At 41.7% G+C, this 26,452-nt stretch overlaps 2 protein-coding genes, 1 long non-coding RNA gene and 7 other non-coding genes across 10 annotated transcripts; 7 read left to right on the top strand and 3 right to left on the bottom strand.

The window, feature by feature from the left end:
* Positions 1-3,138: 3,138 nt before the first annotated feature.
* On the bottom strand, positions 3,139-9,537 carry LOC129423265 (uncharacterized). The gene is made up of 5 exons (XM_073871685.1): positions 9,431-9,537; positions 8,149-9,302; positions 7,067-7,319; positions 5,092-5,152; positions 3,139-3,897 (listed from the first exon to the last, which is right to left on the bottom strand). Exons 1-5 carry the CDS (start codon positions 9,535-9,537, stop codon positions 3,139-3,141), a joined length of 2,334 nt encoding a protein of 777 aa, XP_073727786.1.
* A 14-nt stretch (positions 9,538-9,551) lies between these two features.
* LOC129423264 (uncharacterized) lies at positions 9,552-16,190 on the bottom strand. Its single transcript, XM_073871684.1, has 3 exons — positions 16,160-16,190; positions 15,360-15,694; positions 9,552-10,184 (listed from the first exon to the last, which is right to left on the bottom strand). The coding sequence occupies exons 1-3, from the start codon at positions 16,188-16,190 to the stop codon at positions 9,552-9,554; spliced, it is 999 nt and encodes a 332-aa protein (XP_073727785.1).
* A 570-nt stretch (positions 16,191-16,760) lies between these two features.
* On the bottom strand, positions 16,761-18,007 carry LOC141366214 (uncharacterized). The gene is made up of 3 exons (XR_012371313.1): positions 17,846-18,007; positions 16,957-17,748; positions 16,761-16,867 (listed from the first exon to the last, which is right to left on the bottom strand). It is a non-coding gene; the product is annotated as an uncharacterized lncRNA (long non-coding RNA).
* A 2,578-nt stretch (positions 18,008-20,585) lies between these two features.
* trnag-ccc (transfer RNA glycine (anticodon CCC)) lies at positions 20,586-20,656 on the top strand. The gene has a single exon. It is a non-coding gene; the product is annotated as a tRNA-Gly (tRNA).
* Positions 20,657-21,168: 512 nt separating this feature from the next.
* Positions 21,169-21,239, top strand: trnag-ccc (transfer RNA glycine (anticodon CCC)). The gene has a single exon. It is a non-coding gene; the product is annotated as a tRNA-Gly (tRNA).
* A 223-nt stretch (positions 21,240-21,462) lies between these two features.
* On the top strand, positions 21,463-21,533 carry trnag-ccc (transfer RNA glycine (anticodon CCC)). Its single transcript has one exon. It is a non-coding gene; the product is annotated as a tRNA-Gly (tRNA).
* Positions 21,534-22,642: 1,109 nt separating this feature from the next.
* trnag-ccc (transfer RNA glycine (anticodon CCC)) lies at positions 22,643-22,713 on the top strand. The gene has a single exon. It is a non-coding gene; the product is annotated as a tRNA-Gly (tRNA).
* Positions 22,714-25,496: 2,783 nt separating this feature from the next.
* On the top strand, positions 25,497-25,567 carry trnag-ccc (transfer RNA glycine (anticodon CCC)). Its single transcript has one exon. It is a non-coding gene; the product is annotated as a tRNA-Gly (tRNA).
* Positions 25,568-25,995: 428 nt separating this feature from the next.
* trnag-ccc (transfer RNA glycine (anticodon CCC)) lies at positions 25,996-26,066 on the top strand. Its single transcript has one exon. It is a non-coding gene; the product is annotated as a tRNA-Gly (tRNA).
* Positions 26,067-26,289: 223 nt separating this feature from the next.
* Positions 26,290-26,360, top strand: trnag-ccc (transfer RNA glycine (anticodon CCC)). Its single transcript has one exon. It is a non-coding gene; the product is annotated as a tRNA-Gly (tRNA).
* Positions 26,361-26,452: the final 92 nt, after the last annotated feature.

Below are 26,452 nucleotides of genomic sequence, written 5' to 3'. Positions count from 1 at the left end.
AATGCTGAAGTAACTCCACTTTTACTTCATGGCCAAGATCTTTTACTGCCTGTTCCTGTTGCTGGATATGTCGCTTTATAGAATCAATGTCCCCTTGTACTTGTTGAGTAAGATGTTGAAATCCTTTGCCTGGGGTTTGAAGTTCATATGGTAGATCCTGTTGTTCCGCAGATGATGAAATTTCAGAATCTGTACATAATTGCATTTGGTCTGTTGAGGAATTCCATAAGTGAGGTTGTGTTGGTGTACTTCCTAACACGTGAGAGGAGGCAAACTGCACGTGTGTTCCAGATTGATCAGTTTGAACATTACTAGGTGGGTGAGATTGGGACATACTAGGAATTGTGGGATGCCACATCGGAGTATTCACCTCAGGTACTTCCATCATAATACTAGTAAATGAGGAAGGCGATTGAGTCGTCATTATATTCATGAAGTAGAAGATGCAACGTGTAATGCAGTGTTATGTTTTTTTGTTGAAACAACAAACAAATGGCAAAATATGTAGAAAAAAAAATACAATTGGAAATATTCACTGTCAATTTACTCAGGCATCACACAGATCAATCTTTTCCAAAGCTTAAAGCTCAAAACCCATTTTCACATTTCATTCTCATAACCCACTATTAAATAGGTAATTTTCACAGTGTTTCCTGGGGAAAAAAATGATACACAGCCTAGCATGATTTAGTTCATTCCTTCAAGTTCATAATGTCCCATAACAGTTCTTATAGACTCCATCACAGTCCATTTAAGTTCATGTCCCTGTTCGGGCGCCACTCTGTAACGGTGGTGGCCCTTAAAATATTTCTCAAGATAAATGTTGGGCGCCAGACAAGTTTGTTAAGTCTTGTCATTAAGGGTTCTTTAATAAGTAGCACCACTCACCAGTTACATAAGATGATTGAAGGTTAATAGGGACAACAAGTAAAAGTGTTAAGAGTCAAAATGACTCAATAAATGTTTTCCCTTTGAACACACTCTCAATATCATGAAAAATTACATCACCTTTGAACACAAAGTAAATTTAATCAACACCCTTTTCATGGCATTTTAAATCTCACATGCTCACATTTGCAATATGCAGCTTCTCAAAAGGAAAAAGAAAAACAAATATATTTATAATGAACATCACAATTGAGGTGCACATTTTCATCATTAAGCATATGCATTGTGCCATAACATTTGAAATCACAAGTGAAAGACACACTTTCATTATTAGAGCATATGCATTTTACCCATGTTTGCAATATTCACCATCACAATAGAAAATATATATAGAGAACATCACAAGTGAAAGGCACACTTTCATTATTAGAGCATATGCATTTTACCCATGTTTGCAATATGCACCATCTCAAAAGAGTATATATATATATAGAGGACATCACAAGTGAACGGCACACTTTCATTATTAAAGCATATGCATTTTACCCATGTTTGCAATATTCACCATCTCAAAAGGAAAAAAACAGTATTGTGTGTGGGTGTGACTGTGTATGTGGGTGCGGCCAGGTACACAAGTCTTTACCACTCTTCCGTTTCAGTGTGTGCTTCAGTCAGAGTGTTGCGCTTGTTTTCATAATGTTTATTAAAATGTGAGGGATCTGAATGACGAACAGGTTAGCTTATGAGCTTCCGGGAAACGGGTATCGCACCCCGAGTCAATGAGTCAATATCTTGCAATATCCAAAGACAGGCGAGTATCAAACAGAAACGTTACTCACAGTTCCGTGGATTTGAACAGTCAAACACCATCCGACGCACATACCGCTATAAACAGCTGAACCCGTGAGCTCTGGGTACTCTCTGCTTCACTCGTGCTCCGTCGATACATCTACGTGCAATAAGAATGATCCAAATCCACCTTTTAATAGCTGCTGGTCGCCGTTGCCTTTACTTTCACTTCACCGTACCACCTCGACTCGTGCGTCGCCATTGCTCCGTTGCCACCACCACAGTTCGCTTCCGCCCTTCACAACACCGCCATCATGAAAGAGCGTCACTTAAATAGCCCGTCACAAACACTCGTAGAGCGTGGCGTTCCGCTTCGCCACAACAGGAAGTGACGTATGACCACAGCTCCATGTCAAAGAATCTTTGTTTTGATATGTGTGACTTGATTTCATCAAACTCAACATTTTAAAACTTGTTTTGCACTTAATCAATGATGTACAAAGCATGTATAGTGAGTTTGGCAGGTAGGGTTTCTAGATTAACCCACCAGCAAGCAAGCGTTGGTGGTTCAGTGGTAGAATTCTCGCCTCCCACGCAGAAGCCGGTTGCGAATAGCTGTAATGGAAAACCAGCCAATCAGATTGAAGCTTTGTTCTTCCCTGTGCATATCATTATCTATTTAATTATTTACTTTAAAGGCACGGGTTCGAATCCCGCCAGGAACATAATGAAATACGAAAAAATGAGTGGAAGGCATTGGAAATAATTATTTTATAAAGAAATTTGCAACTGTAAACATAAAATATAATTTTATATTTATATACTTTGTTTTTGATGCTAGAAATGCTGCTCATTTAGCACAGTAAAATACTGCTATAATAATAATACAGTGCAACATTGCAGAGGAAGAGCACTTTTCCAATTATTCTCTTAATTATTATTTAATTATCATTAATGTCTTCTGCTGAGCATGTTCTGCTTGAATTTTAATTTAAGAAAAAAGGAAGGAAAAGTGTAGTATTTCAGAAGAAAGGTTCAATTTTATTTTTGAACAAGTTATAAATTGCAGATAATAAAAAGTTATGAACAACAATTAAGAAAAACAGTTGCTAAATTAAAAACAAGTGTAACAAAATATTATAGAAAATACAAGAACAGCATTGTATGACTAAATTAACACCTGTTCAAATAAACCAATTAAATGAAAAGAGAAGAAAAACCTGTATCAGGAATGCTATGGAGAGTGCAGGGACAGGTATGCAATGGATATGTAATAATAAAAATAATAAGAAGAAGAATTGTATTTCAATATTGAAGATTATAGTCTACTTCCATAGTGCCAGTTATCATTATAATATGTAAAATATACAACACACAAACAAATATATACATAGATAAATATGTACAATACAGTCAGGTAACTATATAACAGACAAATATATACATATATATATACACACATCACTTTTTCTCTGCCACCCATCTTTGTCTCTCTGCCTCATAGAAAGGAGACTGCTTAAACTCCATCCAGTTCTTCTCCTTGGACATGCCCTTATCACGGTAAAGAGAGTACACTTTAGATGGGCAGTAAATGTACTTACCTGCCACCCCAGGGAAGCCTGTGTGAATGTGTGGACTGTTTGGTCCCTGTTTAAGCTCCAGGTGGCAGAATCGGCAGAGGCGGCGTGCTGGCTGGGTGTCTGGCCTTTTCCTCTTCTTCTCCATCTTCTCCAACACCCGTTTCTTGGTGGCGTCCAGCTCCCTCTGAAAGAATTCTGTCCCTGCAAATTCTTCAAAGGGCATTTTGGGGTTAGAGAGTCCCTCAGAAGCATAACACTGATGCACCTTCTTTAAGCAGTAGAAATAGCGCACAGGACCTTGTTGATAGAAAAAGTGGACTGAAGAGCCATCAGTCTCATAACGAGACTTAGGCTGTCCACAGCCAAGACAGGTCTTGGTCTGCCTTCTTTTATGCTCTGGTGGTGGCTGTGGCTGCTGCTTCTCCACAATGGCCTCCACAATTTTCACAATGGAGTCCTGTGTCAGAGGTGTGGACAGAGCAGGTGCAGGAGGATTGAAGATGGCAGGCTCCAAGGTGACCACAGGGACGCTGGCCGTGTCACCGCCCTCTGTCAAAGAATGCCACAGCTGCTGTGTCTCCAGAAGCCTTTCCTGGCTGGTGTTCAAAGCCGAACTGGTGTTGAGAAGCTTTGCCAGGTGCTTCACATACAGTGGATATAAAAAGTCTACACACCCCTGCTAAAATTGCAGGTTCCTGTGATTTAAAAAATGAAAACAAGACGAACCATTTTGGAACCTATTCCAACTTGATTCCGTACTTCCAGCCTATATATTAAAGTTAATAACAATAAGAAAACTTTTGTTGTGAAAAAATGGCAAGTAAAGTTGTACAATAACCAGGTTGCATAGGTGTGCACACCCTTAAACTAAAACTTAGTTTAAGCACCTTTAGATTTTATCACAGCATTCAATCTTAATGGGAATGTGTCAATCAATTTCACACTTTTTGAATTTGCAATATTTTGCCATTTCTCCTTGCAAGAGCATTTTAAATCTGTCAAATTGGTTGGGTGTCTCCTGTGCACAGCCCTCTTCAGATCACCCCATAGATTTTGGATGGGATTTAGATCCGGACTCTTGCTGGGCCATTCCAAAACCTTGATCTTGTTTTGGTGAAGTAATTCCTTTGTTGATTAGATGTGTGCTTTCTGTCATTGTCATGCTGTGATATGAAATTTCTCTTCATTTTAAGTGTTTTGGCAGAAGCCTTTAGGTTTTGGGCCAAAATTAACGGGTATTTGGAGCTATTCATTATTCTATCCACCCTGATTAAAACCCCAGTTCCAGCTGAAGAAAAGCAGCCACAAAGTATGATGCTGTCACCTTTATGGTTTACTCTGGGCATGGTGTTCATTTGGTGATGTGATGTGGGTTTTATTGCACCAAATATATATTTTGGTATAACGGCCCAAGTTCAACTTTGGTCTCAATGGACTATAATACATTATTCCACATGGATTTGGGATATAGAAATATTTGTTTTTACAAACTTTAGATGGACTTGATGATATTTTTGGTTAAATAATGCTAATAGCCCAAACATGAAGAATTCAGGAGATTTTTGTCACATGTAGGGAGCAAAAAGTACTTGCCAGATATTGTTACAATTCTTTTCAGGTTGCTGTAGGCCTCTCGGCAGCCTTCCTTACCATTTTTTTTCCTGGTTTTCTCATAAATTATAGGTGGATGCCTGGTCTTAGTAATGTCAATGTTGTGCCATATTTTCTCCACTTGTGGATTATTGTTTTTACAGTACTCCATGGTATATTCAGTGTCTTGGAAATGTTTTTAGCCCTCTGTTGATTGATATTTTTCAACAATGGGATCATGTACCTGCTGAGTAAGCTCTACACAGCCAATGGCTTTTTCAGTGGGATGATACTCAGAAAAAATCCTTTAGGGCCAGGCACACTTCATTAATAGTTAAAAACTTATTTTAATTGATGAGAGGTATGTACTACTTCATATTTAACTTAAGTCTAAATGTGATTGGTTGCTTTTGAACACTGCCACAATCACTATTGTAAAAGGGTGTGCACACTTATGCAACCTGGTTATTGTACAAATTTACTTGCCATTTTTTCACCACAAAATTATTCTTAATGTTAATTACTTTAATATATAGGTTTGAAGTAGGGAATTAAGTTGGAACAGGTTCCAAAATGATTCATCTTGGTTTTGTAAGACAATTTCCTGAATAAATATAGCACCTCCCCAAAGAATACTGCATGGGGGCAAAGTGAGTGCTCGGGAAAGCAACTCTCTACGATTCACAGTGGACTTCCCACTGGGAAACATTTGGGTTTCAAAGACACATCTTTAGGGTGTCATACATTTGTATTCTTATTGTCTCAAAGCAAACTGTATATGAAATGCTACATGCACAAAGAACCTAAAATCTGTATCTTATTTGTTTTTCATTGAAATATCTCATTGCAAGTGGTTACAATGGTCTCACCCATATAACAACAGAATACAATGTTAAAGTATATGTGAAACTTCATTCAATGTTAATAGACACCTCCCACTCTAAGCATAAACCAATCACCCACTGTATACAGATTAAGGACAGCCCTTAGTTCTACAACAACCAATCAGTACCAAATTCCTATATGCTTTGTTCTCTGGTTATTTAAGGAGATGTGTAGAAGATTTAGGCGGGACTTTCAATATCTAGAAATGCACCCCCATGACGCTGTATCTTAGATACAGCATCATGTTTCTTTTTATTTTATTTTGAGGAATCTGTAACCAGATCTTCATCTCCTTACCAGGTATGCAATGGTTTTTCGTTGTATTGTTTTGTATTTGAATTGGATATATTAATTGGCTTTGAATTATGTTTTTCCTACCTGGTTAATAAATTGTTATGTTTGGATTTATTCTGCGGCTACGAAAGTTATTGACATGATTAGTAAATTACGATGTATCCTTGTTTCCGCAACGTCTGAAAATCAGGCTAGTTTTTACGGACTAAAATCCCAGATTAGATGGCATAGTAGTACATCAGCGGAGGATTTTAGAGATCCGACTAGCACTTGGCGCTAGTTTAAGTTAAATTAGATGCGTGGAGGCTAATTTCCTGTTTAGAGTAACATGTAAATGTTGTCTGACCACTCTAAATCAGACGAGCCTCAACCTCTGGTTATTTCAATATTAATCTATCTAAGCTGCATATTAAATTATGTCACGATTATACAAAGCTATCATTGGAGAAGACGGTCAGTTTGTTTTATGATAGTGGTCGTGAGCCTCTGGTTAGAAACAAATATTGTAATAATTAAGTTGCACCTCTATGGGGACTAAATAAAGTATGTTCAGAGATGAGCACGCATGAAAGGCGGCCTTCTGAACATATGGTCTAACCTCTAGCAGCGACCAAGCCTGATTCGGTTGTGATCGTGGGCCCGCATGATTATTAAATATTAATAAACGGCCGGTGCGTGAGTCCAAAGCGACATGAGTAGCCGAATGAACGGATGCAATAACAAGTAGGGCTAAACAAGAATAACCAAACATCCACCCAAATTCTGTAACTGTTAAAAGTAATCATCAATCCGATTAATATTAACATTATCTTGGAGTCAGATAATAATACAAAATTGCATAAATGCCTAAACGTCACTTGCAAGCGCCGGAAAAGACTTAACGCGCTATTACCCTTCGTTTGGATTCCGTCGTTGGGCCAAACGGATGGATGGGGCCACATTTTTGCCCCTTACAGTTTCATTTTATAAATCACAAAAACATGCAATTTAAACAGGGGTGTGTAGACTTTTTATATCCACTGTAGCGGGATATGTGCAACCTGGTTGTGGGGTGTAGCAGGCTGATAGGATCTGCAGCAGACCGATGGACCATGTCTGCATATTCCTTGTCCACAACCTTCAACATATCCTTCTCACCATGGTGCTTCTGTAGCAAGCTGTCGATGGCAACTTTCATGGGAGGTGTCCAGCATGTGTGGTCCAACACAAATACCCGTCCACCCGTCTTAATGGTCCCAGTGCGGGCACTTCTCGGTGACGATCTCAGTGGCAGGGGCAGGGCATATGAGATATCTGAAAAACAATAAAGTAATAACAGTTCATGAGCATGTTGTTACATAATGGGGCTGTTTACACTTGGTAGTAAGAGGTGTTTTCATCGATCGGATCACAAGTGGACAAGAGAGACACATCACGTTTACACCTGGTATTTAAATCCGTCTCTTTTGTCCACTTTCGACTGCTTCTGTCCTGAATACTGTGAGGTGGTGGTCTGTCGAGACGGTGGGCGAGTCTCTCTGCTGCATTTAAACACGAGTGGGAGTAATGATGAGTTTATGTGGACGCAAACTAATATTATGTCAGAGTCCGCAGCTTGTGTAGTAAGTAAACATGCTGCACAGTGTTTTGTACATGTATATGTTAGAGCTTTCTCAGAATTTTCAGCGCAGTTGATGAAATAGGACTGCACAACTTTCACACGCTTGCAAAATGAAACTGCGGAGATCAGCCGCTTTAGTTTTATCTATGAAAGGCTAAAAATAGCGCTGTTCACCGTGTGTTCGTGCCAGAAGTCAGAAAAAAATGTCAAACATTGTGTTCAATACTTCAGATTAGATAAATGGGCAGAGAGAAGGTCCTGTGGCTGTTCGAACACATTCAACCACATGTGCGTTTATACTAGAAAAGCAATGGAATCGAAAGTGTTTTCGACTACCTCTGAATGTGATTGAAAGTGGTCGAAAGTGGACAAGCTCAAAACGTTTTGAACACCATGTACACCTGGCATTATCGTTGTTCACTTGTGATCCGATCAATAAAAACGCATGTTAATGCCAAGTGTAAACAGCCTCAATGACATTATTGTAAAAAAATCTCTGTCCAAAACATTATTTGAACCTACCCATCGATGCTGGAGGCTCCTGGTCGTCCTCTGACGGCCCAGCAGATGGTTCTGGTCCAGTGGATACCATGCCAGAGGGTGGAGCCCAGCTGATGGAGTGTGCTGTGTTTGGAGCTGGAGACGGGGCTGGAGCCGGTGTGTGCACAGGGGTCGGAGGCACAGAGGCAGGTGATACCTCTCTCTTCTGGGTTCTGTGCTTATCCCAGTCAAGAGGAACTGGACGGCAGCCTGGCTCTGTGTACTCCAGACCAAACCTCTCTCCAGTGTCTCTGTCAGAGAGATGAAGTGCAGGGTACTTTTCTTGACCCATCACTTTCCTGGAGACAGAGTTCAGCTCAACCATTAAAGCTGGATCGAACACAGCAGGGAGGAGGACACCGGGCTGCTTCAGGTCCACTAGCCGTTGGAAGTTCCAGCGTGCCACCCCTGTCATGCCCTGAGCCTGAAATAATTCGGATGAGACGTGGGTCCCGGTAATCCACTGGGCCTGGTGGAAATGATACCCCTCCTGCTGTGAGGTACCTCTGACAGGGATCCATATGGGGACTTTGGCGCCTTCATCAGGTACATGGTTCAGCTGCAGAGTCCCGCCGTACCTGTACATAATGCCTGCAGAGAGTTCAGGGTCACTGAGGCAGCCGCGGAGAATGTGCACCCTCTGTATGCGCCACGTCTTCAGCATGGAGGATTTGAAGAGTGGGACGTTGTTAGGGTCTGTGGCGAGATGAAAATGACTCAGCACTTTTTCCACTCTGACCAGCAGCTCTGTGGGTTGAGGGATCTTGGTCCTGCAATGCTCTCTGGTGTGTTGTTTTGTGGGATTGGCTGGATGGATCCCACAGAAAGCATATGCAGCCTCAAGCCTCTTGATGTCGTCCTGATCAACCACAAAGAAGGCAGCAGAGAGGAGCTGGCAGAAAGTGCTATACAGAGGGTGATGCTCAGATGTGCACTCACGTGAAAAACGCCTCAAGCAGTGGAACAAGTCCAGCTTTACAATGATGTTGCTGTTGTAAAAGCACCGTGAGGCACAGGTGTTCTCCAGCGGTCCGGAGGTGGCCTGAGTGATGATGGAAGGGGTAGTCTTCCAGGCGTCCCAGTGCAATTCCTCACCAGGGATGCAGTCCAGGATCTTGAATGGTGCACAGCAATCCCTGAGAACACAAAGATAAAGAAAATAAAAAACAATTAAAAAAAGAAAGTGATTTTGTTTCATTTTTGTTTTTCAGGAAAAGTATCAGCAGTGTTAATGGCAGATAAAAGAGAACATGGCTGTTCTCACCTGTCTATCCAGTGGTAGCCAGCCTTCTCCACTCCAGCAGCGATGTACCTCTTGGCCATTCCCTGGTACATCGGCTCCAAGGACCTCTCAGTCTCAGACTGAACCATCACCCAGGAAACAATCATACAGTGTCATTCATGATGGCATAACTGGACATGACCCCAGATGCCAACGTGACCTTCCTCGCAACCTTCCTGGTGTGGTCTGATCTGAAGACCTGCCCAAAGGTGCCCTGGAGTAGAGAGGTGATGGCTGGCGCTTGTCGCCGGAACTCCTCAAGCAAACAGTCTGTCAGATAAAAACCTGACACGGAGACTCCACACCAGCCATTGGCGTCATCGTAGGCCCCAAAAGCATGAGGCGCCATGCTGTCCTTCCTCAGGAACTGCCCGATGGTCTTCTGCCCATAGACGCCAGCCTCAGCATCCCTGACATTCTCAATGGCCTGCAGGTATGCCAGGTGAGCTCGCTCATACTTAAGGTGCATGAGCTCATTCACCTGGTTGGCCATGTCGGTTGGTGACTTGCCTGTGCGCCTGAGCTCATCCATCACAGATTTGCAGATGGCCTTCTTGTAGGTCAGGAATGCAGGCAGAAGGTTGGTAAAGCGCCTGGGCAGCTTCTCGAGCCATCGTGGACTGTCTGCAAACCAGGTCTTGCGGCAGGCCTTGCAGCAGAGTCGGGAGGACATGATGTAATATTGTCCACTGGTCCCAACAATCACCCGAGGCCTGCCCACACCAGCAGAGACCACCTGGCAAAGGTGAGGCAAAGGAACATTTTTAGCTATAGATAAGTTGCAATTCAATGTGCTTTAGAGTAAATAATCTAAAATAAGCATTCAGAGGTACCCAGTGTTTCCTACAGGATTTCGAGCAGTGGCGGTTCTACACGGAGGCCAAGGGTGGCCCGTGCCTCTGTAAACATGTCCCTGGCCACCCCTTTGGCCACCCCGTGCTGACCAAATAAAAAAAGTATACATTTATTATGATTTTACACGCGAGCGCCAAAAGCGGAACTAATGCGACAATGCAACGACAACGTTCTACACGGGCACATTAGAGCGGCGCACCCAAACACTGCGGTGCCGCTCGCCAGTGAATTTAGAGCTCAGAAACTACTCTTGGATAACGGAGCTACAGTTTGTCCTGTTGCAAGAGTTGAAGGTAAGTATAAATAATTTGATAAGTGACTTGTTGTTCTTGCACATAACCATGTTACTTTGTTCCTCACATTGGTAATAAAATCAAGTTTGTAAATGTCTGGTTTTGATATGTTTAGAAACGTATTTCTAAGAAAACTTATCGAAGCTGAAGAAAATATCCAAATGTCAGTATCCTTGCAACTAAGTCTACACAATGCCCTTACAGAACAAAAATATATGCAAATATACTTCAAAATAAAATGTGATTTATTACATAATCTATTTAGATGTATGGGAAACTAGTGCAAATATTTTTCAATATACTACAAAATAAGCATTGACCATCAATATATATATTAAAACATATATAATATTTATAAATGAAGACAAAATAGCATTACATTACATTATTGTGTCCTTTATTGTGTACATATTGCACTCATGTTCCCATAATAGGCAAAGAAATGTAATGCATGCCCCTAAGTTTTTTTTCTTCTAATAGTTATCATGAAACGAGGAAGGGACATAGCGTCCTTTTTTACCCCAGTAAACAAAAAAGGGAGAGAAACAAATCAAGGTATTGAGAGAGTTGAGGAGCAGGAAGAGGGAGAGCAAGATGAGTCAGTGGAGGTTGAAGAGAGGGCATGTGATGAAAGAGAGGGCTCTGACACAGAGAGGGAAATTCCAGAGGGTGAGGAGCATGAAGAAGAGGGTGAGGAGCACAAAGAAGAGGGTGAGGAGCACGAAGAAGAGGGTGAGGAGGAAGAAAACATACAGTGACAGAGAGAGGAACAGCCAGAGGACAGAAAGTGGTTATATGTGGATCAACTACTGCACCATCAGGTTTGTGATGAAGAGTTCCTTCGTATTTGCAAAGCAGTGCAATTGTTATTTCATTGTTGGCCTACTGTGTCTTTTTAAAATGGTGCTTTCTGCTGTAAATTCCCTTTTGTATCAATATGACTCTAATAATTTTTTTAAGTAAATATTTGGCCTACATTTTGAAATACATGTCTATATACATGCTTAAGTAAATAAATGTGTGTTTACTGTACATCTTTCTACAGATATCAGCAAATCCAAGAATGATGTACCAGTACAGCCCAATGTGAATATATTCCCAACCACTTTGATGGGGGACAGAAGACGGAGCTTCAGGCCAAACTGGTATAATCTTCATCCATGGCTTGAGTATTCTGTCATGATGGACTCTACATATTGCTATGCATGTAGACATTTTAGCACACCAAATGCCCCAGACACTGTTTTTGTTTCAACACCTGGTTTTAGAAACTGGAAAAAAGCAACTATGAAAGATGCAGGGTTTTCAGTACATGCAAAGTCTGAACGACACAAGTGTGCAATGATAGCATGGAGGGATTATCAAAGAGCTGTTAAAACTGATGCAACACTAGCAGGTCTTCTTGACAAAGAACACACTAAACAAGTACAAGAAAATCGGGCATACATTAAAACAGTTGGGGAAGTGCTGTTACTTACAGCTACTCAAAATATAGCTCAAAGAGGACATGATGAATCTGAAGAGTCCACTAACAAAGGAAACTTTAGGGAAATTCTTAAAACAGTTGCTAACCATGACCCACTTGTTAACAGAAGATTAACCTCAATTCACAATGCAAAGTACACAAGCAAGATCATCCAGAATGAGGTTTTGGGTTGTTTGGCAGAAATGGTTTGGTCTGAAATCATAGATGAGGTGAAGAACAGTGAGGTTTTTAGCATCATGGCAGATGAGACAAAGGACATTTCAAAAAGGGAACAGATTTCTTTCACACTCAGGTACTATTACAATGGGGCCATTCAGGAGAGTTTTCTTCATTTTGAATCTGCAGAGAGGTTAGATGCACCAGGGCTTACTGGCAAAATAGTGCACTTACTGGAACGTTATGGCCTGAACTACAGAAATAACCTCGTAAGCCAAGCATATGATGGCGCTGCCGTTATGAGCGGTAAGCATTCAGGGGTTCAGGCAAGGATCAAAGAACAGGCTAAATTTGCCTTCTACATCCATTGTAGTGCACATTGTCTCAACTTGGTGTTAGTGGATGTAGTCAAAAGTGTCCCAGAAACAGAAGAGTTTTTTTCTTTGTTACAGAGTCTTTATATTTTTACCTCTGCCTCATATGTACACCCAAAATGGCTATCTATCCAAAGAGAAATGTATGGCAAAACAAGAGAGCTGCAACGTTTAAGCGACACACGTTGGGCATGCCGATTTCTAGCCATACGTAATATTATGGACACTCTACCTGCCATTAAACGATTACTGCAAGAGATTGCTCAAGAACGTCATGGTGAAAAAACTGTTGAGGCCCTGAGGTCTTCTCGCTCAAATTGACCTAGAATTTGTTGTGCATCTTGTTACTCTGCGTAAGTTGTTTGGGGAGACAAAACTACTGTCTGACATGTTGCAGTCACAAACTGTTGATCTGTCAAGAGCTGTTGACTTGGTAAATGCTTTAGTGCAAACATTGAAAGACCACAGACAGGAGTCTTTCTTTGACAAATGTTGGGATGAAGCATTGAATATTTGTGAGCAGTGTGATTCTGCAACAACGTCAGTGGCAAAACGTCCGAAAATCCTGAGCTTTAGACTCAGTGGCTACTGCACACTAAGCACTGTTGGTCAGAGGGAGGTAGAACGTGACAAAGATATGTTTCGCACGTCATTTTTCTATCGTGTAATTGACAGCATGCTCAATGAGTTGAACAGACGTTTCTCCAATACCAACTGTGAGCTGATGAGAAGCATACAGTCTCTCAGTCCCCAGAGTGATACCTTTTTAAAGGAGAGCGGTGTTTTTTCATTTGGCCGTTTGTATAATGCAGACATTGATGATTTAGGGCATGAGACCCATCAATTTAAGAGAGTTTTAGACAGAAAAATACAGGGTGGTGAAATTAAAAAGCCATGCAGTACAGTTGAGCTGGTTCGTTTTATTGAGCCATACAGGGAAGTTTTCTTTGAGCTCTTTAGACTGTGCAAGATTGCTGTAACCCTTCCTGTAAGCTCAGCCTCTTGTGAACGCAGTTTCTCCACACTGAAACTGATAAAAACCTTCCTGCGGTCCACCACTACTGATGAGAGACTCAGTGATCTTGGTGTCCTTAGCATAGAGTCTAGAAGGGCCAAGGCGCTGGATCTTGATGTATTTGTGGACCGTTTTTCAAGACAGCACAACCGCCGTATCCTGTTGCTGTAGTGTATTCATATTTTGTTCAAATCCAGCATGGTTATGCCAATTTAAATACTTAAGTAGGAAGTGGCACATTGTTGTTACCTTTGTTGTACCCTGGATGTATTTTTTATTTATATATGGCCCTACCTCTATGCACCTGCACTCTTGTACAAAATAAATCTTTATATACTGTAAAGTAAAATAAAGTATATATTCTTTAAATATCATTGGTTGCAATTTTTTATGTGCCCCTCTGGTTAAACACTGGCCCCTCCTTGGCCCCCCTGGTCAAATTTGTCTAGAACCGCCACTGATTTCGAGAGACTGTGGCGCTGATGATGTCACACACTAATTAGCATATTTGTGACGTCATCACATCATGTTTGCATTTGGTCTAGTGTTGGCACTTGAGAAGTTTTTCTACTCTCTGATCTGACCATCACGTTATATTGCATTTTAACACAACTGAATGCAATTTTAACATATCCGTTCTGTTGTCATACATAAAACAAGTATAAAATATAACTAAATATGACACAATAACACCTCATGTTTACTTAAACCAGCTGTTACTGCTGCTAAAATCCTGATTTATAAACGCAACATCGTCTGACAAAATCAGCATAGGCCTACCGTATTTTTCGGACTATAAGCCACGTTTTTTCATAACTTGGCTGGAGCTGCGTCTTACAGTCAGGTTCACCTTGTAAGTCAGTATGAATAAATTTTGACATTTATGAGGCAAGAGACAACATTACTGTCTACAGCCGCGAGAGTCCGCTATATGCTGCTTCTGTATTTATGTAATTCAATGGGTTCTGTAATGCGAAATGGAATGATGAGTATGAGCACTTAACGCTAGTTGGCTTGTTCAGTTAATTTAGCCAATTCAACCTTCCAGGTAAGTTCTGTATGCTATGGTTTATCGTTTAAACAACTGATAATATTACTTTAACGTACAGACATCTATTCAGCCTGCTGTTCTGTCTGCTATTGTTAAGTTGAATAACTTGCCTTTCCAGATTAAATGTTTGTTCTTCACTTGGATTTTGTGAAATAATTTTCTAAATAAATGCGACGTATAGTCCACTCTGACTTATATATGTTATTTTGTCTTAATGACGCTTTTTGAAAGATGCGGCTTATACTCCGGTGTGGTTTATAGTCCTAAAAGTATGGTATATTATGGTATATGAGGTGATTTTGGCTATATGAACATAACTTGTTTGTCTCATGCAGCACAGAGCCTTTCCTACTGTTGCTCTTCTCATCAATGTGTTGTGTTATAAGCGTTTTTTTAAATGCGAGTGATAGTTTTATTGCAGGTCGCGATACAATGTTGCTGTTACACAGAGTTACAATTACAGAACATGCGTGTGCATACCACACCATGAGGGAAAGAGCTCGGAGGGGCTGTGTGTGTGTGTGTGTGACAGAGAGACAGGGATACGCTGTACGCCACGTGTTTTAAATAGCGTTAAAAATAAATGAATAAAAAACTAAACGCAATATGTGGCGGCCGGTGTTGAATATGTGGCGCAGCGCCACAGATTAGTCTATGTGTGGGAAACACTGGAACCCATACCTGTGGATGAGGACAGCCATGAAGACATGGCAGGATGTAGTTGCTCCTCAACCTGACCATGATGTGACTCTCGGGCTTCCAAATGAAAAATGGATGGAGCTGGAAGAAGTTGGGGGATGGGAGCTCCGTCAGCACATCAATGAGCTCCGCCTGTGGAGGAAGGCGCCACAGAGAAATTGCGTTCCCTACGTTACGCACTGGACGAGACCCAGGCCACAGCCCGAGATCCTGGAGCTCTGTCCTCATCCACTGCCTCTGCTGATGAGAGCAGCTCCAGCTGCTTGTGTCCTCTTTCCCAGATAGCACAACAGGTATAGGTGGCTGACCTAAGGGAACTAGAAAAAGAGACAGAACAAAAAAGTAATTACTGCACTGACAATTATGGTGTGAAAATGCTGTGAATAAATTAAATAATTAAAGCAGAGTTAAAATATCTTCATGGCAGGTAAGGTACATGCTGTTTATGCTTACCACGTTCACCCTGGTCCTCAAAAGTGAGCGCTTTACTCGCAGAGGTGCGAGCAGTGCTTGTGGCGGGTCCTAAAAAGATAGATAGATAGATAGATAGATAGATAGATAGATAGATAGATAGATAGATAGATAGATAGATAGATAGATAGATAGATAGATAGATAGATAGATAGTTTATTGTCCTGTGAACAGGAGATTTGTTTTCACAAACTGTCATACAGTACACGCAGCTAGTACAAACATATATACATAAAAACAACAACAACAAAACACAAGATGGTGAAAGTTCAGCTTTGTAACTTATTGAGGATTGAGATTGCTGATGGTACAAAGCTCTTTTTGAAACGAGCCCTTCTCCATGTCAGGGTCCTATACCTGCGGCCTGAGGGCAAGAGAGTGAAATTGAAGTTGAGGGGGTGCTCTGGGTCTGTTGTTATGGAGTGGGCAAGGCGGGCTATTGCTCTGTCATTAAGTTCTGAAATGTTAGGTGTAGAGGAATGTATTATTTTTGAAGCTATGTGTGTGATTTTACTGAGTTTGTTTTTGTTAGTGACTGACAGCATAGTGTAAAAACTAGTTGAGCAGTATAACAAAATGGGCTGGATGATGCTCATATACAGAAGTAACAGAAGACGAGGGGCAATGCAAAGGGAGCTGAGTTTTCGTAAAACATGCAGACGTTGTTGTGAGCGTTTTTGGATGTCTGTTATGTGATGGTCAAAGGTGAGCTTATTGTCCAGGGTGAGTCCAAGGTATTTGAATTTCTCCACCCGTTCTATGATGTTGCCATGAATGGAGATCTGACTGAGACTGGGTGCGTTGAAGACCAGTTCTTTTGTTTTCTCAACATTGAGGAGTCTTTCTGTTATGCATTTGTACAAGCATTAAGCATGATGGCATTATGACAACAGGTGATGCTGATGTGACATACCTGGACATGACTCAGGCCTCTCTCCTACCGGGGGACCTGATGTCTTCTCTGCAAAAAAACGCCAGCTCTGAAGGAAGGGGAACAGGCGTCTTCCTCTTCACCGGTGCTGCAGTGAAGCACATATACAAATGATCTCTTTTTTGGTTTACCTGAAATTGGTATGATGTTTGATTGACATGACTTCAGTGTTTTTACCATCAACTGGTGATGACTGCAGTTCAGCAGTCGCATCAGGAAGGGGTGTGGACAGCGCCGCAGATGGAACTACAGAGAAAGTCCTCAGTCATTTCAGAGTTCACAATGTATAGGCAAGCAGAAAGCGTCGGTGTTAGTAGGAACGCAAACAGCCATACTACACTGTGTTCTTATGCACATGCCATTTTTCCAATACAGTCAGTAAGCTTACACATTTTATTTTACCCTCAACAGTTATATATGACAGTTGTTATATTTAAATGAAATAAAAATGTTAAAATATATTTTAATTCTTAATATTAATATTATACATTAATACTAAAATATGCTCACACTTTTCATACATTTAAAATGTCTACACCATGTCTACACCAAAAAGCCCACCTAGTCACTATTCACTAGTTCAAGCAGGAGGAGCAATATGACTTGAAGAACAAGCATGCATTCAAGTGTTAGTACCAAACGCTGCTCTATTTTTTTAGTGCAGCATGCATGGAGAACCAAAAATGTATACTTGCCATCATCGTGGTTGGAATCAATTCATCATGGGTGGGATCAATTCATAGTCCTTAGGACTAGTTAGTAGAACGCAACCATACAACCATATTTTTAGAGGAACATGGCCTGAACGTGGCCAGAAGTCAAACAAAGGAACAGTTTAAGACAAGGTTCAGGTTTGGAGGACAATTCATCATGTAAAAAAAATCCCTGAAACGGTTTTTGTTTTAATTTAAAAACCTGTCTTTGCTCCTGGTGATCCTACTGGTGTGGCAGCCACTACCGGCACAGCAACTGGTTACACACAGACACAGAAAAATAAACAGAGGAGACATCAGATACGAAATATCATCAGTTTCAACATTCATTCAGATACTGACAGTAAGCTTACAGCTCTGCACTTGCAGCTTTGCAGGGGAGATGCTCAGCATTGCCTTCTCGAGGTCCTCATCTTCGTCCATCACTGTGGTACAGACAAGAATTAGTTTTCCCAGCTTAGTGTGAATTAAAACCATTATGCCACAATCAAATAAATGCGACTGAAATAACTTACTCAGGGGTTTTGCTGGGACCCTTGAGGCATGCCCAGCTGATGTGGAAGCAGTGTCAGACTGCTGCCTCTTCTGCAGGTACTGCAGCAGCTTATGCATGCGCGTTCCTGGGAAGCAACTCTGCCCCATGACGAAAGCCGCATAACCATCGGCTCTGGTATCCCAGACCTCCCTCCAAGTGCTCTTGGGTCGAGAACCAAACCCAACCAGCTGGTCATCTTCGGACAAGGCTGCTGCGACACCCACTCCACTGGCTTCATAGGTGAGGAGAGATTGGATCTCTTGAAAACTCAGAGCATAATCGTAGAGTGAAAGTAGGCTGTCCTTCTTATGCCCCTCAGCCATAAAAACACCCGAGGCCTGCTCCTTCTGGAGGTTCTGAATTAGATACATTGTGTACCCTATATCATTCTCCAAAAGCCACCTAAAAGATTTCCCCTGGTACTTTCCAAATTGAAGAATGTACTCCCCCAGCACCTCCGTCCTGTCTGAGGCATCTCCTCCTCTCTGCCGCACCACAGCAAGAGCGTTCTGCCGCACAAGCTCCTCTTTCAGGGGCGCAGACTTCACCTGAAGAGTCGGGTTATTTTTTATTCGACTGGCTTCATCAGACGGCTCCTGGAGGAGAAATCCACGCGGCCCCTTGCGGAACACAACACGGATTCTCCCAGGGAAGAAAACAATGTTTTTGTGCATCTTGAACTATACCATAAAAGAGAAAAAGAATTGTAAGCTTTATTCTTAAAAATACTTTCATTTCAGATATTACAGTTTTTCTCAATTGTTTAAACATAAATACTGGTACTTGAGACACAATGACCACAACATGTAACTCATACACCAACCCCCTGAACCAATTCTGCTGAACTATAAGCATAATTTCTACTATACACCCTAATTGCAATTCTAAAACACACGTCTATAAATGTCTATTCATATGATGGTTTGAGTGTGTGATTTGAAAACAATATACTATTTTGAAAAGAAATAACACTGTTTTGAATGTTTTTTCATTGTTTGAATAGACAGTACCCCAAGCCTATAAATAACCTGCCAACAACTATTTTAGTTATCAGCACATATTACATGTTAGATATACACTGAATATCAATTATATAATGTCACAGCTAGGGCACTATTCACATACAAGTAAAAAAAAAACGATCATATTTATTCATTATAGGTCTATAGGGCATAATGAATGGGTATAATATATGCTGAATATCGATTATTTAATGTTACAGCTAGGGCACTATACACATACAAGTAAAAAAACATTCATATTTATTCATTAAAGGACTATAGGGCATAATGAAGGGGTATAATATATGCTGAATATCGATTATTTAATGTTACTAGGAGGGCACCATTTACGTACAAGTAAATAATAATTATTACAACCCTATAGGCCATGATAATGGGGCATATATGCAGTTATCCATTGATACAGGGCTAGCGATGCTAACGTTGACAAAATATCAATATATTCTAACAGAAACAGACTGACAACTTTATTTAACGTAATGACGTGAAATCTATACTCATTAACATATAAAATCAAGATGTTGATTTATTATTTAGTGCGAATCACTTGCCAACTGATGTCCAATAGCTATCACAAAATAATGTCAGTACGGCGCTGACGAGGTATTATCACTTACAACCATAAAAATCAGACAGATAATAAAAAAAAAATATCGATACTCATTCATTAGTTAGCACGTTATAAGACCAAACTTGTCTGACAGTTAAAGGCGGAGTCCATGATGTTTGAAAGCCAATGTTGCAATTTGAAATCACCTAAACAAACACGCCCCTACCCCAATAGAATCTGGACCTTCTGTTGATAGACCCGCCCCACACATACGCAAGTCGGCATTTGATTTGATTTGATTGGCTATAAGTGTGTTTTGGTAGTCGGCCCGTCTCTTTCTCCAAACCGTTTTTCAAACATCGTGGACTCCGCCTTTAAAAGCCGGTCTGAACTGTCATCAATTAAACGCATTAGCAGCGATAAATAACATTACCATTTAAAATCTAACAACTGGCGATATGGCTATATCTTTATCCAATAGTTGTGGAATGTAAAAGAAATAAAACAATATCTTACCTGAAATGAATGAAGAATCGATGGCAATCTGCTGTCTCTGCTGGAGTTCACCAAGAAAAAACTTTTTGGAGATTTCCGCCAAACAGAACTGCGCAATAGCGCCAAAATGCGTAGCGGCCAAAAGTATATTGCATCCGTAGTGGTTTAGCACTACCATTGGAAATGAATGGGAAAGCGTTTAGGGCCGTTTAGCTGAATTATTCTCGGTGCCCGCGCGGGAGACCTGGGTCCGATTCCCGGCCAATGCAAGTGTTGCTGGTCCATTATGCATTTCCATAATAAATGCTCCATGAGGCAGTTCTATGGGATACAGTGTGGTCAGCTGCTTTGCTCTGATTTTTTCGTTTTGATATGTGGGACGTGATTTCATGAAACTTAACATTTCAAAACTTGATTTGTCCTTAATCCATGTACAATGCATGTATGGAAAGTTAGGCAGCTAGCACTTTTAGATGAATCCTTAAAAGCAAGCATTGGTGGTTCAGTGGTAGAATTCTCGCCTCCCACGCTGGAGACCCGGGTCCAATTCCCGGCCAATGCAAGTGTTGTTTGTCCGTTATGTGTTTCTTGTAAGAATGCTCCACGAGGCAGTTATATGGGATGCAGTGTGGTCAGCTGCTCTGATGTATTCCGTTTTGATATGTGGGACGTGATTTCATGCAACTTAATATTTCAAAACTTAATTTGTCCTTAATCCATGTACAAAACAAGTATGGTAAGTTAGGCAGCTAGGGCTATTAGATGAGCACTTACATGCAAGCATTGGTGGTTCAGTGGTAGAATTCTCGCCTGCCACGCGGGAGACCCGGGTCCGATTCCCGGCCAATGCAAGTGTTGCTGGTCCATTATGCATTTCCATAATAAATGCTCCATGAGGCAGTTCTATGGGATACAGTGTGGTCAGCTGCTTTGCTCTGATTTTTTCCGTTTTGATATGTGGGACGTGATTTCATGAAACTTAATATTTCAAAACTTGATTTGTCCTTAATCCATGTACAATGCATGTATGGAAAGTTAGGCAGCTAGCGCTTTTAGATGAGTTCTTAAAAGCAAGCATTGGTGGTTCAGTGGTAGAATTCTCGCCTCCCACGCGGGAGACCCGGGTCCGATTCCCGGCCAATGCAATTGTGGCTGGTCCATTATGCTACTATTGTATAAATGCTCCATGACGCAGTTATATGGGATTCAGTGTGGTCAGCTGCTTTGCTCTGATTTTTTCCGTTTTGATATGTGGGACGTGATTTCATGAAACTTAATATTTCAAAACTTGATTTGTCCTTAATCCATGTACAATGCATGTATGGAAAGTTAGGCAGCTAGCGCTTTTAGATGAGTTCTTAAAAGCAAGCATTGGTGGTTCAGTGGTAGAATTCTCGCCTCCCACGCGGGAGACCCGGGTCCGATTCCCGGCCAATGCAAGTGTGGCTGGTCCATTATGCTACTATTGTATAAATGCTCCATGACGCAGTTATATGGGATTCAGTGTGGTCAGCTGCTTTGCTCTGATTTATTCCGTTTTGATATGTGGGACGTGATTTCATGAAACTTAACATTTCAAAACTTGGTTTGCACTTAATCCATGTGCAAAACAAGTATGGAGAGTTAGGCAGCTAGGGCTATTAGATGAGCACTTATATGCAAGCATTGGTGGTTCAGTGGTAGAATTCTCGCCTGCCACGCGGGAGACCAGGGTCCGATTCCCGGCCAATGCAAGTGTTGCTGGTCCATTATGCATTTCCATAATAAATGCTCCATGAGGCAGTTATATGGGATTCAGTGTGGTCAGCTGCTTTGCTCTGATTTTTTCGTTTTGATATGTGGGACGTGATTTCATGAAACTTAACATTTCAAAACTTGATTTGTCCTTAATCCATGTACAATGCATGTATGGAAAGTAAAGCCGAAAGTATACTAGGGACGTCCGCGTATGCGCGCCGTCCGCATGACGTCATTTTCGTCATCAAGAGGGTCCGCGGCCGGCCGCGCGGACCGTCCGCGTACAGCCCAAAATTTGAGACCGCGCGGACAGTGCGCGTACAGTCCGCGTACAACAGCGCATGCGCGTGAAAATATTTAGACAGGGCACTCCACTATAAACAATTATACAAAGGAAATAGACAGCATTTGCACACACACAATCGTTTTTCTTCTTTAACTTTTACTTCTTCCAAGAACAGAAAGCCCTGGAGCATGTTTATTTGATTCCTGTTCTTTGTTGTCTTGTTGTTTGTTCTAAACTGTGTTTGCAATGGTGGATCAGTTACTTTTCTTCACCTATCCTAATGTTTTAATGTACTGTAAATGTTGCCAAATCCGTGCTGCCCTGACAGCCTGTTAGACTAATAATTTGAATAAGAAATCATTTGTATTGCGTATAGTGTGGAACGCGGCCATCCGCGTGTAGCCGCGGGGACTATACTCGGAAAGCTGCGCGGACGCGTGCCCGCGCGAGCCGGACGCGGACGCGGAAAAAAGTATACCCGGGCCTTTAGGCAGCTAGCACTTTTAGATGAATCCTTAAAAGCAAGCATTGGTGGTTCAGTGGTAGAATTCTCGCCTCCCACGCTGGAGACCCGGGTCCAATTCCCGGCCAATGCAAGTGTTGTTTGTCCGTTATGTGTTTCTTGTAAGAATGCTCCACGAGGCAGTTATATGGGATGCAGTGTGGTCAGCTGCTTTGCTCTGATATTTTTCGTTTTGATATGTGGGACGTGATTTCATGAAACTTAATATTTCAAAACTTGATTTGTCCTTAATCCATGTACAGAACAAGTATGGTGAGTTAGGCAGCTAGGGCTATTAGATGAGCACTTAGATGCAAGCATTGGTGGTTCAGTGGTAGAATTCTCGCCTGCCGCGCGGGAGACCCGGGTCCGATTCCCGGCCAATGCAAGTGTGGCTGGTCCATTGTGCTTTTCCATAATAAATGCTCCATGAGGCAGTTGTATAGGATACAGTGTGGTCAGCTGCTTTGCTCTGCTTTTTTCATTTGATATGTGGGACGTGATTTCATGAAACTTAACATTTCAAAACTTGGTTTGTACTTAATCCATGTACAGAACAAGTATGGTGAGTTAGGCAGCTAGGGCTTTTAGATGAGTTCTTACAAGCAAGCATTGGTGGTTCAGTGGTAGAATTCTCGCCTGCCACGCGGGAGACCCGTGTCCGATTCCCGGCCAATGCAAGTGTGGCTGGTCCATTTTGCGTTTCCATAATAAATGCTTCATGAGGCAGTTGTATGGGATACAGTGTGGTCAGCTGCTTTGCTCTGCTTTTTTCATTTGATATGTGGGACGTGATTTCATGAAACTTAACATTTCAAAACTTGGTTTGCACTTAATCCATGTGCAAAACAAGTATGGTGAGTTAGGGAGCTAGGGCTATTAGATGAGTTCTTAAAAGCAAGCATTGGTGGTTCAGTTTCAGAATTCTCGCCTCCCACGCTGGAGACCCGGGTCCAATTCCTGGCCAATGCAAGTGTTGTTTGTCCGTTATGTGTTTCTTGTAAGAATGCTCCACGAGGCAGATATATAGGATGCAGTGTGGTCAGCTGCTCTGATTTATTCCGTTTTGATATGTGGGACGTGATTTCATGAAACTTAACATTTCAAAACTTGGTTTGTACTTAATCCATGTACAAAGCAAGTATGGTGAGTTAGGCAGCTAGGGCTATTAGATGAGCTCTTAGGTGCAAGCATTGGTGGTTCAGTGGTAGAACTTTCGCCTGCCACGCGGGAGACCCTGGTCCGATTCCCGGCCAATGCAAGTGTGGCTGGTCCATTATGCGTTTCCATAATAAATGCTCCATGAGGCAGTTGTATGGGATACAGTGTGGTCAGCTGCTTTGCTCTGCTCTTTTCATTTGATATGTGGGACGTGATTTCATGAAACTTAACATTTCAAAGCTTGTTTTGCACTTAATCCATGTACAAAACAAGTATGGTGAGTTAAGCAGCTAGGGCTACTAGATGAGCCCTCAGGTGCAAGCATTGGTGGTTCAGGCGAGAATTCTACCACTGAACCACCAATGCTTGCTTTTGAGAACTCATCTAAAAGCCCTAGCTGCCTGACTTTCCATACATGCATTGTACATGGATTAAGGACAAATCAAGTTTTGAAATGTTAAGTTTCATGGAAACACGTCACACATATCAAAACGGAAAAAATCAGAGCCGCTGACCACACTGCAGCTGACCACATATAACATTCCATAAAACCACACTTGCATTGGCCGGGAACTGGACCCTGGTCTAACCCGCGAGACCCGGGTCCAATTCCCGGCCAATGCAAGTGTGGTTTGTCCGTTATGCGTTTCTTGTAAGAATGCTCCATGAGGCAGTTATATGGGATGCAGTGTGGTCAGCTGCTCTGATTTATTCCGTTTTGATATGTGGGACGTGATTTCATGAAACTTAATATTTAAAAACTTGATTTGTCCTTAATCCATGTACAAAACAAGTATGGTAAGTTAGGCAGCTAGGGCTATTAGATGAGCACTTATATGCAAGCATTGGTGGTTCAGTGGTAGAATTCTCGCCTGCCACGCGGGAGACCCTGGTCCGATTCCCGGCCAATGCAAGTGTGGCTGGTCCATTGTGCGTTTCCATAATAAATGCTCCATGAGGCAGTTGTATAGGATAAAGTGTGGTCAGCTGCTTTGCTCTGCTTTTTTCATTTGATATGTTTGACGTGATTTCATGAAACTTAACATTTCAAAACTTGATTTGTCCTTAATCCATGTACAATGCATGTATGGAAAGTTAGGCAGCTAGCACTTTTAGATGAGTCCTTAAAAGCAAGAATTGGTGGTTCAGTGGTAGAATTCTCGCCTCCCACGCTGGAGACCCGGGTCCAATTCCCGGCCAATGCAAGTGTTGTTTTTCCGTTATGTGTTTCTTGTAAGAATGCTCCACGAGGCAGTTATATGGGATGCAGTGTGGTCAGCTGCTCTGATTTATTCCGTTTTGATATGTGGGACGTGATTTCATGAAACTTAACATTTCAAAACTTGGTTTGTACTTAATCCATGTACAAAACAAGTATGGTAAGTTAGGCAGCTAGGGCTTTTAGATGAGTTCTTTCAAGCAAGCATTGGTGGTTCAGTTGTAGAATTCTCGCCTGCCACGCGGGAGACCCGGGTCCGATTCCCGGCCAATGCAAGTGTGGCTGGTCCATTATGCGTTTCCATAATAAATGCTCCATGAGGCAGTTGTATAGGATACAGTGTGGTCAGCTGCTTTGCTCTGCTTTTTTCATTTGATATGTTGGACGTGATTTCATGAAACTTAACATTTCAAAACTTGGTTTGCACTTAATCCATGTGCAAAACAAGTATGGTGAGTTAGGCAGCTAGGGGCTACTAGATGAGCCCTTAGATGCAAGCATTGGTGGTTCAGTGGTAGAGTTCTCGCCTCCCACGCGGGAGACCCGGGTCCGATTCCCGGCCAATGCAAGTGTGGCATCTCCATTATGCTACTATTGTAAAAATGCTCCATGACGCAGTTATATGGGATTCAGTGAGGTCAGCTGCTTTGCTCTGATTTTTTCCGTTTTGATATGTGGGACGTGATTTCATGAAACTTAATATTTCAAAACTTGATTTGTCCTTAATCCATGTACAATGCATGTATGGAAAGTTACGCAGCTAGCGCTTTTAGATGAGTTCTTAAAAGCAAGCATTGGTGGTTCTTGTAAGAATGCTCCACGAGGCAGTTATATGGGATGCAGTGTGGTCAGCTGCTCTAATTTATTCCGTTTTGATATGTGGGACGTGATTTCATGAATCTTAACATTTCAAAACTTGGTTTGTACTTAATCCATGTACAGAACAAGTATGGTGAGTTAGGCAGCTAGGGCTATTAGATGAGCACTTACATGCAAGCATTGGTGGTTCAGTGGTAGAATTCTCGCCTCCCACGCGGGAGACCCGGGTCCGATTCCCGGCCAATGCAAGTGTGGCTGGTTCATTATGCTACTATTGTATAAATGCTCCATGACGCAGTTATATGGGATTCAGTGTGGTCAGCTGCTTTGCTCTGATTTATTCCGTTTTGATATGTGGGACGTGATTTCATGAAACTTAACATTTCAAAACTTGGTTTGTACTTAATCCATGTACAAAACAAGTATGGTGAGTTAGGCAGCTAGGGCTATTAGATGAGCACTTAGAAGCAAGCATTGGTGGTTCAGTGGTAGAATTCTCGCCTCCCACGCTGGGGACCCGGGTCCAATACCCGGCCAATGCAAGTGTTGTTTGTCCGTTATGTGTTTCTTGTAAGAATGCTCCACAAGGCAGTTATATGGGATGCAGTGTGGTCAGCTGCTTTGCTCTGATCTT

This window comes from Misgurnus anguillicaudatus, chromosome 9 (assembly GCF_027580225.2).
Source record: "Misgurnus anguillicaudatus chromosome 9, ASM2758022v2, whole genome shotgun sequence".
Classification (NCBI taxonomy): Eukaryota; Metazoa; Chordata; class Actinopteri; order Cypriniformes; family Cobitidae; genus Misgurnus; species Misgurnus anguillicaudatus.
Note: the sequence above shows the minus strand (reverse complement) of the source record. Positions and strands in the feature narration are given on the sequence as shown.

Coding starts and splice junctions, on each gene's coding strand:
- LOC129423265 (XM_073871685.1), bottom strand. CDS start 9,537: ATGGTTCAGTCTGAGACTGAGAGGTCCTTGGAGCCGATGTACCAGGGA. Junction 9,303..9,430: donor GGCTACCACTGGATAGACAG/GTGAGAACAGCC, acceptor TTGTGTTCTCAG/GGATTGCTGTGCACCATTCA. Junction 7,320..8,148: donor GGAGCCTCCAGCATCGATGG/GTAGGTTCAAAT, acceptor ATTGTTTTTCAG/ATATCTCATATGCCCTGCCC.
- LOC129423264 (XM_073871684.1), bottom strand. CDS start 16,190: ATGGAGAAGGGCTCGTTTCAAAAAGAGCTTT. Junction 15,695..16,159: donor CTCGTTTCAAAAAGAGCTTT/GTACCATCAGCA, acceptor CTCTTTTTCTAG/TTCCCTTAGGTCAGCCACCT. Junction 10,185..15,359: donor ATGGCTGTCCTCATCCACAG/GTATGGGTTCCA, acceptor CACCTTTGCCAG/GTGGTCTCTGCTGGTGTGGG.